Here is a 15,807-nt window from a genome sequence, read left to right on the forward strand (position 1 = left end):
ACTGTTTTAGAATACACCGACTACTGTGGCTTTTTGCAATGTTATGAGGATTGTTGTCGAGTCCAGTAGATGTCGCTCTACTATTCAGGCTATCAAATTACAGATGTTTATTTCCGAGTCACGTGGTTTCATGCCAAAGCGAAATGCCAGGAGGAGGACAGACAGATGCAGGGGTGCTTCGTCTCCTCCACAAAGAGTTTAGGCAGTGATGTCCTGAGGTTTCAGGTCGTTTTTGAGTGTTTTATCCGCTCAAACTCAGTGTGGTCAGTATGAGCTCGTTTGCTGGCCGTATGAAGGAGTATCCCAACATCTCCCTGGACCGATTTGACAGGGAGAATTTGCACGCCAGAGCTTATTTCCTCTCTCACTGCCATAAAGGTGCTTATATAATGGACATTGCATCGAGTCCTGCTCATTAACTTCCTGTTTTGTATTTTGTTTTGCTTGGTTTGGTGTATCTATTGTTGTTTATGTTTGACAGATCATATGAAAGGATTGAAAGGACCTTTACTGAAGAGAAAACTGAAGTTCAGGTGAGTCATAGTTGTACATTTTCAAACCCATGTGACATTTGAAACATCCTTTACTTAGTAAACATTTATTACTTGTTTATAAACGTTTAACACTAAACGTTTACGTAAATCGTTGGGTTTGTCTTCAGTTTTAAGTTTCATATATTATTTATAAACTACTTAGTTTCTTCTAGGTATTATATTTGACATATATATACATATGTGTGTGTATGTATATATATACACATACACTACCGTTCAAAAGTTTGGGGTCAGTACATTTTTATTGTTTTTTTTTTCTTTTTTCTTTTTTTAAGAAATTAATACTTTTATTCACCAAGGATGTATTAAGTTAATAATTAAAAGTTTATTAAAAGTTCATAATAAATAATTTACATTGTTAAAAAATATTTATATTTTCAATAAACACTGTACTTTCTAAAATTGTTATTCATGAAAGAATCCTGGAAAAAAAAAAAAAAAAAAAAAAAAAAAAAAACAGGTTCCAAAAAATATTTGGCAGCACAACTGTTGATATTATCCAACATTGATCATTCTAATAATAAATCTGCATATTAGAATGATTTCTGAAGGATCATGTGACACTGGAGACTGGAGTAACAGCTGATAAAAATTCAGCTTTTCATCACAGGAATAAATTCTATTTTAAAGTATGTTAAAATAAAAAACATTATTTTATATTGTAAAAACATTTTGCAATATTACTGTTTTTTTTTCTATATTTTTAATCAAATAAATGCAGCCTTGATGAGCATAAGAGACTTCTTTAAAGACTATTACAAGTCTTACTGACCCCAAACTTTTGAACGGTAGTGTATATATATATATATATATATATATATATATATATATAGACCACAAAACCAGTCATAAGGGTCCATTTTTCAAAATATATCACCTGAAAGCTGAATAAATAAGCTTTCCATTGATGTATGGTTTGTTAGGATATGCCAATATTTGGTTGAGATACAACTATTTGAAAATCTGGAATCTGAGGATGCAAAAAAATCTAAATATTGAGAAAATCACCTTTAAAGTTGTCCAAATGAAGCTCTTACTAATGCATATTACTAATCAAAAATTAAGTTTTAATGTATTTACAGTAGAAATTTTACAAAATATCTTAATGAAACATGATCTTTACTTAATTTTCTAATGATTTTTGGCATAAAAGAAAAATCAATAATTTTGACCCATACAATGTATTTTTGGCTATTGCTACAAACATACCCCAGCAACTTAAGACTGGTTTTGTGGTCCAGGGTCACATTTATTTATATATATATATATATATATATATATATATATATATATATACACACATATACATATATATACATATATATACACACCTATACAGTGAGCTGCTCTTGGACACAGTAGCATTACTTTCTTAAAGGGATAGTTTACCCAAAACTATACCAAGAAAATTCTGTCATTAATTACTCACCCTCATGTCATTTCAACACAAATTAAGATATTTTTGATGAAATCTGAGAGCTTTTTTGACCCTGCATAGACAGCAATGCAACTGACATGTTCAAGGCCCAGAAAGGTAGTAAGGACATTGTTAAAATAGTCCATGTGACTACTGAATTTTCATTTTGGGAGGGCTATCCCTTTAACATGTATGTTTATGTACAATAATGAAACAAATTTTTTTTTTGTCTCCATTAGTTTAACAGTCAAGCTGTACTGCTCATTTGTCACAAAGGAGCTTCTTCTTAGTAACCCAAAATATGCATTCTGGGAAGATCATATTGTAAGTATGCAATTTTTCATAATTTTGTTAACTGTTACACAGCCTAAAATGTGACCCTGTACCACAAAACCAGTCATATGGGTCAATTTTTTTGAGATACAACTATATAAAAAATTTGGAATCTGTGCAAAGAAAAAAAAAAATATTGAGAAAATCGCCTTTAAAGTTGTCCAAAATGAAGTTCTTAGCAATGCATATGACTAATCAAAAATTAAGTTTTGATATATTTATGGTAGGAAATGTACAAAATATCTTCATGATCTTTACTTAATATCCTAATGATTTTTGGCATAAAAGAAAAATTGATAATTTTGACCCATACTATGTATTGTTGGCTATAGCTACAAATATACCCGTGCTACTTAAGACAAGTTTTGTGATCCAGGGTCACATATGAGAACCTTTGCATTCTAGGTCCCACTGGAACTGGATAGTCCAACTCACATATCTCTGATAGATGAAATCACCGGAGAGGTGGGTGTTTAGCTCCTAGCTTATTCTTTTGAGCGTTTTTGAGTTGATCTAAAGTTGTATTTGTTTTTCTCTTCAGTCAGAGGATGTTGTTGTTACTCTGCTCCCAGCGGGACATTGTCCGGGATCAGTCATGTAAGCAACCTTTGCAAAATAAGAGCTGGTACATGCATTAAGAACATCTATTTTGAATTAATGTTGACTTTAAACACAGGTTTCTGTTTGAGGGTGCTCGGGGCACAGTGCTTTACACAGGGGACTTCAGACTGGCTGTTGGAGACGCAGCTAGAATGGAGTACTTGCACTCTGGAGACAGGTATTCAGATCAGATATTTAAATAAGTACAGCACATTTTGTAAATAATAATAGCGTTCATATATTTGTGCTGAAGGGTGAAAGACATTCAGAGTGTGTATATCGACAGCACATTCTTTGATCCTAAGTATCATCAGATTCCCAGCAGGGTAAGCAAGCATTAACTGTACACTCACCTGCATTATATCATACAGATTGAGCTAGTCTGGTTTGTTCATAACTGTTTTTCTTCGGTTTCAGGAGGCTTGTTTGGCAGGGATAAGGAAGCTGGTCCAGGACTGGATCTGTCAGAGTCCATACCATGTTGTTTGGTTAAACTGTAAAGCAGCGTATGGTTACGAGTACCTTTTCACCAATCTGGGACAAGAGTTCAGCTCACAGGTCAGAGGTTTTTCTCTAGTTTTATTTCTTCATAGTCTTAAAACATTAAAGGATTAAATGACTTCCAGAATTAACATTTCCTGATGATTTACTCACCCCAGTGTCATCCAAGATGTTCATGTCTTTCTTTCTTCAGTCGAAGGTTTTTGAGGAAAACATTCCAGGATTTTTCTCCATATAGTGGACTTCAAAGGGAGCCAATGGGTTGAAGGTCCAAATGGCAGTTTCAGCGCAGCTTCAAAGGGCTCTACACAATCCCAGCCAAGGAATAAATGTCTTATCTAGCAAAACGATTGGTGTTTTTCTTAAAAAAAATAAACATTTATATACTTCTTTGTCTGTGTACTTCAGTTCAGAAAGGTAGGATCTTATTTTCTCCAACTTCAAAATCATCCAACATTGTTTTACCTTTTTTGTAAAGGGCGTTTGACTTTCTTTGCATGTTTGCTTTGTAAACACTGGGTTGGTACTTCCACCTGTGTCACGTATGCGTGAGGTCGAGTTAGTGCACGATGAGCATTTGTGGTTAAAAAGTATATAAAGTTATATTTTTCTTAGAAAATGGATGATCGTTTTGCTAGATAAGACCCTTATCCCTTGGCTGGGATCGTGTAGAGCCCTTTGGAGCTGCATTGAAACTGCAATTTGGACCTTCAACCTGTTGATCCCCATAGAAGTCCACTATATGGAGAAAAATCCTGGAATGTTTTCCTCAAAAACCTGAAGAAGAAAGAAAGACATGAACATCTTGGACGACATGTGGGTGAGTAAATTATCAGGAAATAATTATATCTGAAGTGAACTTGTCATTTAACACTATTTCTCTATTATAGATACACGTAAACAGCTTGGGTATGTTCAAAAAAATGCCTGAAATTCTGTGTCACATGACCACCGACCGTGCAACGCAGATCCACGCTTGTAGGCACCCCAAGGTACGTTCAACCTTTGTATAATCACACCATCATACACGTCCAAGACGAAGGTCACATTGGTGGCTTTTTCACAGGACGAGGAGTTCTTCAGGGCAAACAGGTTACCCTGCGGCTCCACGTCTCCGAATGGCGTTCCTCTAAACATCATTAGCATCAAACCATCAACCATATGGTTTGGAGAAAGGACCAGAAAGACATCTGTCGTTGTCAAGTAAGTCACAATGCATCAATACTCCATGTCATCCAAGATGTTCATGTCCTTAAAAGAAATGAAGGTTTTTGAGGAAAACTTTCCAGGATTTTTCTCCATATAGTGAACTTCAATGGGGATCAACAGGTTGAAGGTCCAAATTGCAGTTTCAATGCAGCTTCAAAGGGCTCTACACAATCCCAGCCGACGAATAAGGGTCTTAATCTAGCAAAACGATCAATCATTTTCTATCCAATATAACAATGTATATACTTTTTAACCACAAATGCTCGTCTTGCACTAGCTCCAATTCACACATTACATAATCACATTGGAAAGGTCACACGTGGTGTATGCAGAAGTACCGACCCAGTGTTCACAAATGGAATATGCAAAGAAAGTCAAATACCCTTTACAAAGGTAAAACAACAATGTCGGACAATTTTGAAGTTAGAGGAGAAAATGAGATTGAGTTTTTCGCCCTACACTACCTTTTTGAACCAGAGTACACAGAGCATCGCAGACAAGGCAAGCATTTGTGGTTAAAAAAGGATATATAAATTAATTTTTTTACAAAATGACCAATCGTTTCACTAGATAAGACTCTTATTCCTCGGCTGGGATCGTGTAGAGCCCTTTGTAGCTGCATTGAAACTGCAATTTGGACCTTCAACCCACTGATCCCCACTGAAATCCACTATATGGAGTCGAGTATTTATTTTACTTATTAATTTGTCTCTTTTTAGGATGGGAAGTAGTTCCTACAGAGCATGCTTTTCTTTTCATTCCTCTTATTTGGAGGTAAGAGAAGTCCCACTGAGAATCATATTCTTCATGTGACACCCCATACACAGTGTTTGCATATTATAAGTCCATGTCTATTTCCTGTGACTAGGTTAAGGACTTCCTCTCCTACATCTCTCCTGTTAACATCTATCCTAATGTAATTCCGCTGGGAAAGACACTGGAGGACGTCACAGAGCTGTAAGGACTGAACCTTAAGTTTTTTTTGTACCATGTTGTTGTATACTTACTATAAAATGGTCTTTTCAAATTCAGCTTGAAGCCGTTTTGTAGAAAACACTCTGGAAGGGAGGAGATTGTCTACAAACCGCTAGGAGCCCTTAAAAGAACCAGAAAGAGGTGCACGTCAGAAGGTATGAGGCGTTTTCATTATTAAAACTGTTGTTGTTATTGCTTATAAACTTGTATATCTTTCTGCTAAGGCTCAGACGGTGATGACGACCTGTTTGACGAGGTTTCCACAGCTCCAAGGCGGCGTAAAATGACGGTGACTGAGCTGACCAAGATTGCCGTTAGTGAACAGGATGATAGTCCCAAAAAAGATTTGCATGGGACGGACCAAACGTTTTCCCTCATAGAGCCCTGTTCTGTGACACACTCGTCCAATTACATGGACTGCACTGAATCAAATGATGACGACGATGATGATGATGATGATGCTGAGCAACCTCCTATACCTCATCCATCTGGTGTCGCTCCGCCTAGCACGGAAATCTGTGCAAAACTGCCTCAGTCGGACTCGTCCCAATCCAAAGCTGCTCCGCCTTGTTGGCAAAAGTTCTTTAAGGTGGAACCAGTGTTGACGGATGAGAGCGAGTTGGATAACAGCCAAAACAGCCACAATACTCAAACGCTCTCCACCGAAAACACAACACCTGAGCTGTTTCAGAATGAAGATGAGGACGACAGCAGCTCCGTTCATTTCACTTCCTCTCAGTCCACTCATATATCGGACGAAGGGACAGAGAGCCTCAGTCAGGTGGACACTGTTCTTGTCCAAGTGGATGAAAGTAAGGCTGTTACTAGTGAGCAGAGTAACAGAGGGACCAATGGCGATGTCGTATCAGATGTGATTGACAGCCGTAACGTTGAACCCAAGAAGGAAGAAGCCGCAGAGCCCAAATCAGATTCGCAGGTATCGTCGGATTTTGAGCTTCCACCAACACCAGGGTCCAAAGTCCCACAGCCAGAAGACCTGAAGGAGCTGTACAGGAAGTTGGCAGCGGGGGAGGAAGTGGTGATAAGACAGATTTTTTGATTTCATGTTTGTTCACTTGAGTATTAATTTTTGGTTTGTTGTGCAACAGCCTTACCTCATGAAGTTTGTATTTTTAATCTTTATAAATGCTGAATATTTTGAATAAATTAAAAGTTCTCAAGCAAATACATAATGTTTTTGATGCTGTTATTGTCAAGTAAAACTATTACAAGCTGTTTTTGTTAATCGAAATAAAGCTGAAATAAAGTAAGTTTTAGAACTTAAATTACTATTTAAAAAATCTGAAAAACAAACAAAAAAAATGCAAAAAGAACAATTGCTAAAACAAAAAAGTATAAAAAAGCTAAATCAAATATTAATAAATAATAATACTGTAAAAAATAATACTAAAATACTGTTGCTGTAATTTTTTAAGGTAACGCTATTAAAAGCTGTTTTTGTTCGTTGAAATAAAGCTGAAATAAAATGTAAATATTAAATGAAAAACTTCAAAAACAAATCAAAAACCTAAACTTGATTTTAAATTTTAATTGCCAAGATTTATTTCAGTTGCAAGTCGAATAAAATTACTAAAAATAAATAAACTAAACGGAAATATATAAAAAACTAAACTAAAAAAAAAAATAAATAAAAGACAAAAGCACATCAAATTACTACAACAAAATAAAATGAAAAATCTAAAAATAAAAGCTAATTCAAAATATAAGACTGTATAAATAATATTAAAATAATGTTTCAGATGCTGTTATTTTAAAATGAAACTAGTAATGGCTTTTTTTTTTTTTTTTCAAAAAAAGCTGAAATAAAACAATTTAAATATTAGTTGGAAAAACTTTGTTTTGAAAGTTGAAACTAAAAAAAAAATTACTAAAAAAAAAAAAAAAGCTAAATTAAAAAACAAAAATAAATAAATAAAAAATACAAAATAAAAGCCAATTTAAAATATTAATTAATACTAACATAATGCTGAATTTTATTTATATTGCAGTGCTACGTTCGAAGGTGTTGGAACACACTTGTATACGTTCATACAAAATTGTTTAAAAAAAAAAAAAAAGTTTGACAAAAATGTGAATTTTTAAAATTTGGAATCGCATAATTGCAAACATTCCAACCTGATGTTAATGTAGCAAGGATCAGTACTCAAAATAAACTCAAGGTTAATTGTGTTCTGTGATCTTTATTGCGTACTAGTTACAGATGACAAATATGGAGAACAGCTTTAAAAAAAAAAAAAAAAAGAATGTGATCATTTTGCACCTGTTCGATGTGACTGCACCAGATTAGCATCTCTTCAGTCACCTGCACCTGCTTCTCTTCAGTCTCTACAACATATGAAAGTCTCTCTTCTGTCTAACAAGGTTATTCATGCTTTAAATGCTATCAGTGATGCAGGTACATGAAGGTGCATGGTAATAACAACTACAGTAAACCTACTGGTCAGAGACAACAAGATGACTCAAAGTAAAAAAAAAAAAAAAAAAAAAAAAAATTGGGAGTGTACAATTAAAACTGAATATTAAGTTAAAGGAATAGTTAACACAAAAGGGAAAATTGTGTTTTTTACTCACCCTCATGATATTCCAAACATATATTAATATACAAGCAAGACAAACAAGACAAAGCACTACTTGCTTCCTCATTTTGTCACTATGAACGGTTGTTGCATGGCCAAAGCTGTATCAATAATTTATCCAAAGTAAAATATCAGGGATGGAACAACATAAGGCCAAGTGAATAAGTTTCCATTCTGGGTGAGCTATTCCTTTTTACCGAACAAGAACTGAAACTTGTTTGCTTCAGTTATGGTCTAGAGCAATCTACAGCACTGGAAAACCTCAAACAGCATAAGATGCAGGTGTTTAGGTTACTGCATGGAAATACGTTGACGGTGTGATTCAAGGTTAAGATGCTGCAGCTGCCATTTCTATAGTAATGGCCTCAGATCTGCCGCTGCCCTGCTCTGTGCACGTAACGTGCAGTGAACCGTCCCTGAAAAGTAAACACACACCAGAAAAGGTTCAAATAAGGATATGAGCTTTATGAATGAGTTGAGTATGACTGGGTGATATTGTATATAACACTGTACAATTTACAAAATAACAGGAAATATACAGTTATACAGCCATATACAGTTGAAGTCAAAAGTTTACATACACCTTTCAGAATCTGCAAAAATGTTAAGTATTTCACCAAAACAAGAGGAATCATACAAAATGCATTTTATTTTAATTAAGTACTGACCTGAATAAGACATAAAACACAAATGTTTACATATAGTTCACAAGAGAAAATACGTTGTTGTTGTTTTTTTGTTGTGTTTTTTAGCATTTTTGTGTATTTGAACCCTTTCCAACAATGACTGTATGATTTTAAGATCCATCTTTTCACACTGAGGACAACTGAGGGACTCTTGCAATTATTAGAAGGAAACAAGGCATTAAGGCATTAATTGAATTTGGGGTAAATGTAACATTTTATCTTCTGGAAAACATGTATGTATCTTCTGTAGCTTCTGAAGGACAGTACCAAATGAAAAAAATAAGATACTTAGGCAAAATATGAAAAATGTACACATCCTCATTATGTTCAAAAGTTTTCACCCCTGGCCTTAATGCATGTTTTTTTTTTTTTTTTTTTTTTTCTTCTTCTGAAGCATCAGTGAGCATTTTAACCTTCTGTAATACTTGCATATGAGTCCCTCAGGTGTCCTCAGTGTGAAAAGATGGATCTTAAAATCATACAGTCATTGTTGGAAAGGGTTCAAATACACAAAAATGCTGAAAAAAAAACAAAGAATTTGTGGGACCTGAAGGATTTTTCTGGAGAACAGCAGTTTAACTGTTCAGGTCAAACAAGGGACTCATGAACAACTATCACTAAACAAAAAAAACAAGCTGCAGATCATTCACGTAACAACACCGTATTAAGAATCAAGCGTATGTAAACTTGAACGGGGTCATCTTTATAGATTCAAATATTATTTCACTCTTGTAGACTATATGTAAATATTTTATGTGAAATATCTTATTCAGGTCAGTACTAAATAAAAAAATAACATGCATTTTGTATGATCCCTCTTATTTTGGTAAAATAATGTAAATGTATGTAAACTTCTGACTTCAACTGCAATAGCCAATGTTTGATGTTTAACATGCACTATGTTCAAACGTTTGTCTGTAAAATAATGTTTATAATGTTTTGAAAAGAAGTCTCTTATGCTAAATAAGGATGCATTTATTTGAATAAAAATAGAGTAATATTGTGAAATATTATTAGAATTTTAAATAATCGTTTTCCACATGAATATATTTCAAAATGTAATTTATTTTGGTGATGCAAAACTAAATTTTCAGCATCATTACTCCAGTCTTCAGTGTCACATGACACTTCAGAAATCATTCTAATATGCTGATTTGCTGCTCAAGAGACTTTTATTATCATTTAAGGAATAGAATCTCAAAACAGCAGCATTTATTTGAAATAGAAATCTTTTGTAACATTAAAAATGTTTTACTGTCACTTTTGTTTTTTAATGCATCCTTGCTGAATAAAAGTATTAGTTTATTTCACTACCTCTTCATTGTCAGCACAGTAACAATGTCATGCAGCTCCTCTTTAGGTTCCAAGTCTCTAAGTACAACCTAGAAAATTAAAAGTCACATTTAAAGTTAATAACTTTAAGGAGAAACCAGCCGAAATGCATAATACTGACTGAATATTTATCATCCACTTTATTCTTCAACGCAGAAGTAAACCTATAAAATTAAGATAATACATTAAAATAATATGGAAATATGGACACATCAATTTGCTATATCAAGCAGCAAAATGAGCCGTTTTGTTCAGCTAGAAATAGCTGGACGCAGACATAATTTACAAGTGGCCACTCTTATGGGAAAAATAAGGTGGATAGGTTTGCTCTGAAATGTCTGTTAAAAGGGTGCCAACCTGTGCGATTGGTCGCTGTGCTTGGTAGAGCTCCAGACTCACTGACGACAGACTGCCAGGACCCTGCAGCGTGTGCTGGCGGCGGGCAGGGAGAGGTGTGCCAGATGGAAACAAAACCGTAAAAACCTCAGCTCCGGTGTCATCCACTTCCTGAAAGACCAAGGCGCAATCTACCGATTAATCATGTGCTAAAACGCCTTTAAGCAAAGTACTATTGATCATTTGAAGTTTCCCACCTTAACCGTGATGTCGCTGGCACAGCAGTCCACAGTGATGGAATCTTCTCCAAGTGCCAGACTGTCTTTTCCAACCAGGATGCCTGCTTGCATGGCAGCTCCGACCGGAATGACCTCATCCGGTGGGATGGAGTTCAGCAGTTCTACGTCTGGGAACAAATCCCTGATCATCTGTTGCAACTTCGGGATACGAGCTGATCCTCCACATAAAACCACCTTAGACAAAAAAGGCATAGTTTAGTCTCTACTTAAGGTTTAGGGATGCCATTCTTGCTATGATTAGATGTAAAACACTGAAATGAGGCTAAAACAACAAGACTAAAAGGCTCAGTACTACTCATGATGCATGAAAAGTGAGATACACATCTGCAGCTCCCTCTAATGCTCACACTTTTGTATTAAAAATGTTCTACCTTGTTGATGTCAGAGGTGGACAGGTTTACTTGCTCAAGAAGACCTTTAATTGGCTGAATGCTCTTATTAAAGAGGCTGGAGCATATTAGCTCAAAACGGGCCCTTGAATAGAAGCATATGAGACAGAGATGAGCAACAGGTACAATTTTCTTTGTGATACTGATTTTGAACTTTCTCTCACCTTGAGACGTTGCACTCAAAATCCATGCCATCGTAGAGCGAATCCACAAAGCAGTTTGCACTGCCCAGGGTGGAGAGGGTGTGTTTGGCCACATCAGCACTGTTCATGAGCTTAAGCATCGCCCTGGGGTTACCCGTCACATCCTGTTTGTAAGTTCTGAAGGCACACATGAAAAAAAAAAAAAACAAGGTAAGATTTAAAACAGTAATGACATCCATGTGGGATGGGCAGTATGAATAAAATCTTAAATCAAATTTTAGGTTTAAAAATATTACACACTACTACTCAAAATCTTGGACCAAGTATTTTTTTTTTAATTAATGCATTTATTTATTTATGTTTTTTTTAAAGAAATTAATGCTTTCATTTGGCAAGAACCATTAAACTGAGTGACAGTAAAGATATTTGTGTAAAGTATGCTGTACTTTTAAATTTATGTTCATCAAAGAACCATGGAAAAAAATGCATCAGTTTCACAAAAATTTATAATAAATGTTTCTTGACTACAAAATCAGCATATTAAAATGGTTTCTAGAAGACACTGAAGACTGTAGTAATGATGCTGAAAATTCAACTTTGCATCACAGGAATAAATTAGTTTTTAAAATATATTAAAATAGACAACAGCTTTTGAACTGTAATATTATTTCACAATAATACTGTTTTGTTTTTTCCGTATTTTTAATCAAATAAATGGAGCCTCTGTGAGCATAATAGTCTTTTTAACAACATTCTAAAAAAAAATAAACTTTTAGTGTATATTATTAAATATATAATGTTTTATATAACATTATATGCACTGTCATTTAGGTTCAATATATATTACACAAGTACACTAAGATTTTTAATGTTTTTTAAAGAAGTCACCAAGAAATCACCAAGCCTGCATTTATTTGATCCAAAATACAACAAAAGCTGTAATACTGTGAAATATTTTTACTATTTAAAATAACGTCTTTCAGTTTAAATATATTTTAAAATGTAATTTATTCCTGTGATCAAAGCTGAATTTTCAGCATTAGCATCATCATCAAATATATTAAAATAGAAAATAGAAATATACATACATATACATGTTTTTTTTAAGAAATTAATGCTTTCATTTGGCAAGGAAGCATTAAACTGAGTGACAGTAAAGATATTTCAAATAGTAAAAATATTTCAAAATTTTATTTTTTTTTTTTCAAAAATATTTTCAAATATTTTTCAAAAATATTTTCAAATATTTTTCAAAAATATTTTCAAATATTTTTCAAAAATATTTTCAAATATTTTTCAAAAATATTTTCAAATATTTTTCAAAAATATTAAAAAATTTTACTGTTTGACTTTGGATCAAGCTTGGTGAGCAGAAGAGACTTCTTCAAAAACCATTAAAAATCTTACAGTTCAAAAACTTGACTGGTTTTGTATATTATAGTATTACACAAGTATTTTACATATAGAAATGCCTATTTTTCTAAAAAAAATATATATATAAATTGTGAATTTATTTTATTTTTTTTTCAATTAAACAAATCAGATTTTTTTAAATTAATACTGAAACAAAAACATAATATTCAAGAATGAATGAGAAGTTTTGCATCAGTTAAAAAAGTTGTTGCATTATATAACACTTGAGTTGAAAACAGAAGACTTCAAATTCTAAAAGTTGTGAAGTTGCTTGTCAACTGCAAACAACCCATAGTTCACTGGTGTCTACAAAATTAAATCACTTCCACAAGAATAACCTGGTCAAAGCGCACATTTAAATGTTAAATGTGAAGCACCAGACATCTACTGACTTTTTGAACTCTGCCGCGAGGTGCTGTGCGAGCTCATGCGTGAAGCTCTCTCCTCCCGTCCTGTGATCCGTCTGTGTTGCGAGGACACGGTACATTCCGCTGTTCACTTCCAGGACGGTGACGCTGAGTGACGTGCCTCCGAGTTTGTACACCAGCACATGACTGTGGTGGAAAGCAGAAATGTAAATGAAGCTTTTGAGGAGCTGAAAGAAAATTAATCTGAGATCATGCAAAAATTCTTACCTTTTTCCCAACGGTGAGTCTTGGCCGATTCCATAAGCTAGAAGGGCAGCGGAGGGTTCGTGGATGAGCCTCAGCACATTGAACCCCGCAGTTTCTGCAGCTTGCCTACAAACACAGCACTGATTCTTATAAAACATCTCCCAAGACACGGCTTCTGAAGTTAGATAACGGTGTTACATCATTTGAATTAATTTGCATTCATCTCAAATCTCAAAAAAGCACATACAGTACCTGAGCGCATTCTTCTGCATCTCTCCGAACTCAAACGGCACTGTTATGACAGCGTCTTTCACATCCGAACCCAAGGCCGACTGGGCCGTCTCTGCAGGGAGCATAAAATAATTATGACTGTTCATGTTAAACGTACTGTAAAAAGAAATGAAGGATTCAGACAGTACCTTTCATTTTATGGAAGATCAATTTAGCTACGTCTTCAGGTGAGACATACTTGGTCGTCTCTCCCGTGTCGATTTCATATCTTGGCAGGTCGCTCTTGTTGACAACCTAGAAATGACAAAACACCTTTTAAATAAGTAGGCGGTTTAGATTTTATGTTAACTGTTGTTGTATTTTCTTTGTCAGCATTTAAGAAGTGAAGCATGTACTTACAATGCATTTGCTTTCTTCTTTGTGTGCCTGGGCATCTGGATCATCATAGCTGTCAAATACATAAGTCCAATGAATTTTATACTGTGATTATCATATATAAATGTATAGTTATTTAAGCGATTGCTAATTTAACTGTAAATATTCTTAATAACATTATGCAGTGATTTATCTGCAGAATAGTGTGAACTATTGAATGTAAATAAAAATAAGAAAATATCTAAGAATAGTCTAAGTATACAACATGAAAAACCTACCGTCTGCCCAGGATCTGCTTCACTTTAACAACCGTATTGGCTGCATTTCGTATTCTGCCCTGCTTAGCAGCAATTCCCACTATCTAGAAAATAAAAACCATTAGACTCATATGCCCTGACATTCTTGCTTCATTTATTAACATTAAAATTAAACAAACCATAAAATAAATGAATCAAGACATCTTACAACACTTTAATATTATATATACACACTAACAATCAAACGTTTTTGAACAGTAAGATTAATGTTTTTTTAATAGAAGTCTCTTCTGCTCACCAAGCCTGCATTTATTTGATCCAAAGTACAGCAAGAACAGCACAACTTTGAAATATTTTTATTATTTAAAATAACTGGTTTCTATTTGAACATATTTAAAAAGTAATTTATTCCAGTGATTTTATAGCTGAATTTTTAGCAACATTACTCCAGTCACATAATCCTTCAGAAATCATTCTAATATTCTGATTTGCTGCTCAAAAGCATGTTTTATTATTAGTATGTTGAAAACAGCAGAGCAGAATTTTTTCAGGTTTCTTTGATGAATTTAGAAATTAAAGTTAGAATAGAATAGAAAGCATCTTCTGAAATACAAATCTTTCGTAACATTATAAACTATCTTTATCATCACTTTTTAACAACTTAAAGCATTCTTGCTAAATAAAATAATTAATTTCTATAACCCCTCCCCAATATTAAATATTGATAATAATAAAATTTTGCTGATTTGATTTGATTCAGCTGATTTGCTGTTCTTAAACAGCAAATCAGCACATTAGAATGATTTCTGAAGGATCATGTGACACTGAAGAGTAATGATGCTAAAAAAAATGTAGCTTTGATCACAGGAATAAATTACATTTTAAAATATATTCAAATAGAAAACAGTCATTTCAAATCATAAAAATATTTTACAATATTACTATATAAATTTTGTATGATCTATATCAACAACAATGCATGTACACTGCTATAAAGCAAAATTAAGCTCACTATGCAATATAGAGACAGTACATTATACAAACACAGCACACATTCTATTCACTAGACTAGAGATAGGTTTTGTAGTTATGAAATCTAGTTTTTATTTTACGTGAGAGAGCTGTATTATGAATGATTATTGCCTGCAATGTCTATCATGGGAAAATTACCTGTTCAGTGTCTCTGTATGCGACCACAGCTGGAGTGACTCTGTCCCCGGCATCATTTGCCACAACATCTGCTCGTCCATCCTATATGAAAACAATTACACTTATTATAAACTGTATTTCATCTGGTGTGGGTTGTCTGTTATACCATTAACGCCACATTTTCAGCAACATAAACAAGGTCTTATTATATGTTTTATTTTGTTGCCCACACATTCGCGTTTATTAAACAAAGCTAAATGATGTATACTAATAACTTAATCACCTTGAATACGGCAACACAGGCACATGTGTATCCAAAGTGCACCCCGATGGCAGCCATGCTTCCGAAGAGTCCTACCGGAAGCCGGTACTCATATGCAAATGAGAAGGGATGGAC

The 15,807-nt window shown here is 34.1% G+C and overlaps 2 protein-coding genes across 2 annotated transcripts; one reads left to right on the forward strand and one right to left on the reverse strand.

Annotated features, from left to right (window-relative positions):
- The first annotated feature begins 129 nt into the window (after nucleotides 1-129).
- dclre1c (DNA cross-link repair 1C, PSO2 homolog (S. cerevisiae)) lies at nucleotides 130-6,792 on the forward strand. Its single transcript, XM_051107729.1, has 14 exons — nucleotides 130-378; nucleotides 482-533; nucleotides 2,211-2,295; nucleotides 2,710-2,769; nucleotides 2,846-2,901; nucleotides 2,981-3,082; nucleotides 3,158-3,230; nucleotides 3,322-3,462; nucleotides 4,296-4,397; nucleotides 4,472-4,608; nucleotides 5,334-5,388; nucleotides 5,483-5,571; nucleotides 5,647-5,744; nucleotides 5,814-6,792. The coding sequence occupies exons 1-14, from the start codon at nucleotides 270-272 to the stop codon at nucleotides 6,647-6,649; spliced, it is 1,995 nt and encodes a 664-aa protein (XP_050963686.1). The 5' UTR covers nucleotides 130-269; the 3' UTR covers nucleotides 6,650-6,792.
- Nucleotides 6,793-8,507: 1,715 nt separating this feature from the next.
- Nucleotides 8,508-15,772, reverse strand: hspa14 (heat shock protein 14). The gene is made up of 14 exons (XM_051108616.1): nucleotides 15,694-15,772; nucleotides 15,432-15,512; nucleotides 14,283-14,365; nucleotides 14,029-14,077; nucleotides 13,818-13,923; nucleotides 13,651-13,741; nucleotides 13,420-13,524; nucleotides 13,177-13,338; nucleotides 11,393-11,548; nucleotides 11,211-11,313; nucleotides 10,798-11,013; nucleotides 10,562-10,711; nucleotides 10,187-10,254; nucleotides 8,508-8,602 (listed from the first exon to the last, which is right to left on the reverse strand). The coding sequence occupies exons 1-14, from the start codon at nucleotides 15,748-15,750 to the stop codon at nucleotides 8,515-8,517; spliced, it is 1,515 nt and encodes a 504-aa protein (XP_050964573.1). The 5' UTR covers nucleotides 15,751-15,772; the 3' UTR covers nucleotides 8,508-8,514.
- Between the last annotated feature and the right edge of the window lie 35 nt (nucleotides 15,773-15,807).

This window comes from Labeo rohita, chromosome 4 (assembly GCF_022985175.1).
Source record: "Labeo rohita strain BAU-BD-2019 chromosome 4, IGBB_LRoh.1.0, whole genome shotgun sequence".
Lineage (NCBI taxonomy): Eukaryota > Metazoa > Chordata > Actinopteri > Cypriniformes > Cyprinidae > Labeo > Labeo rohita.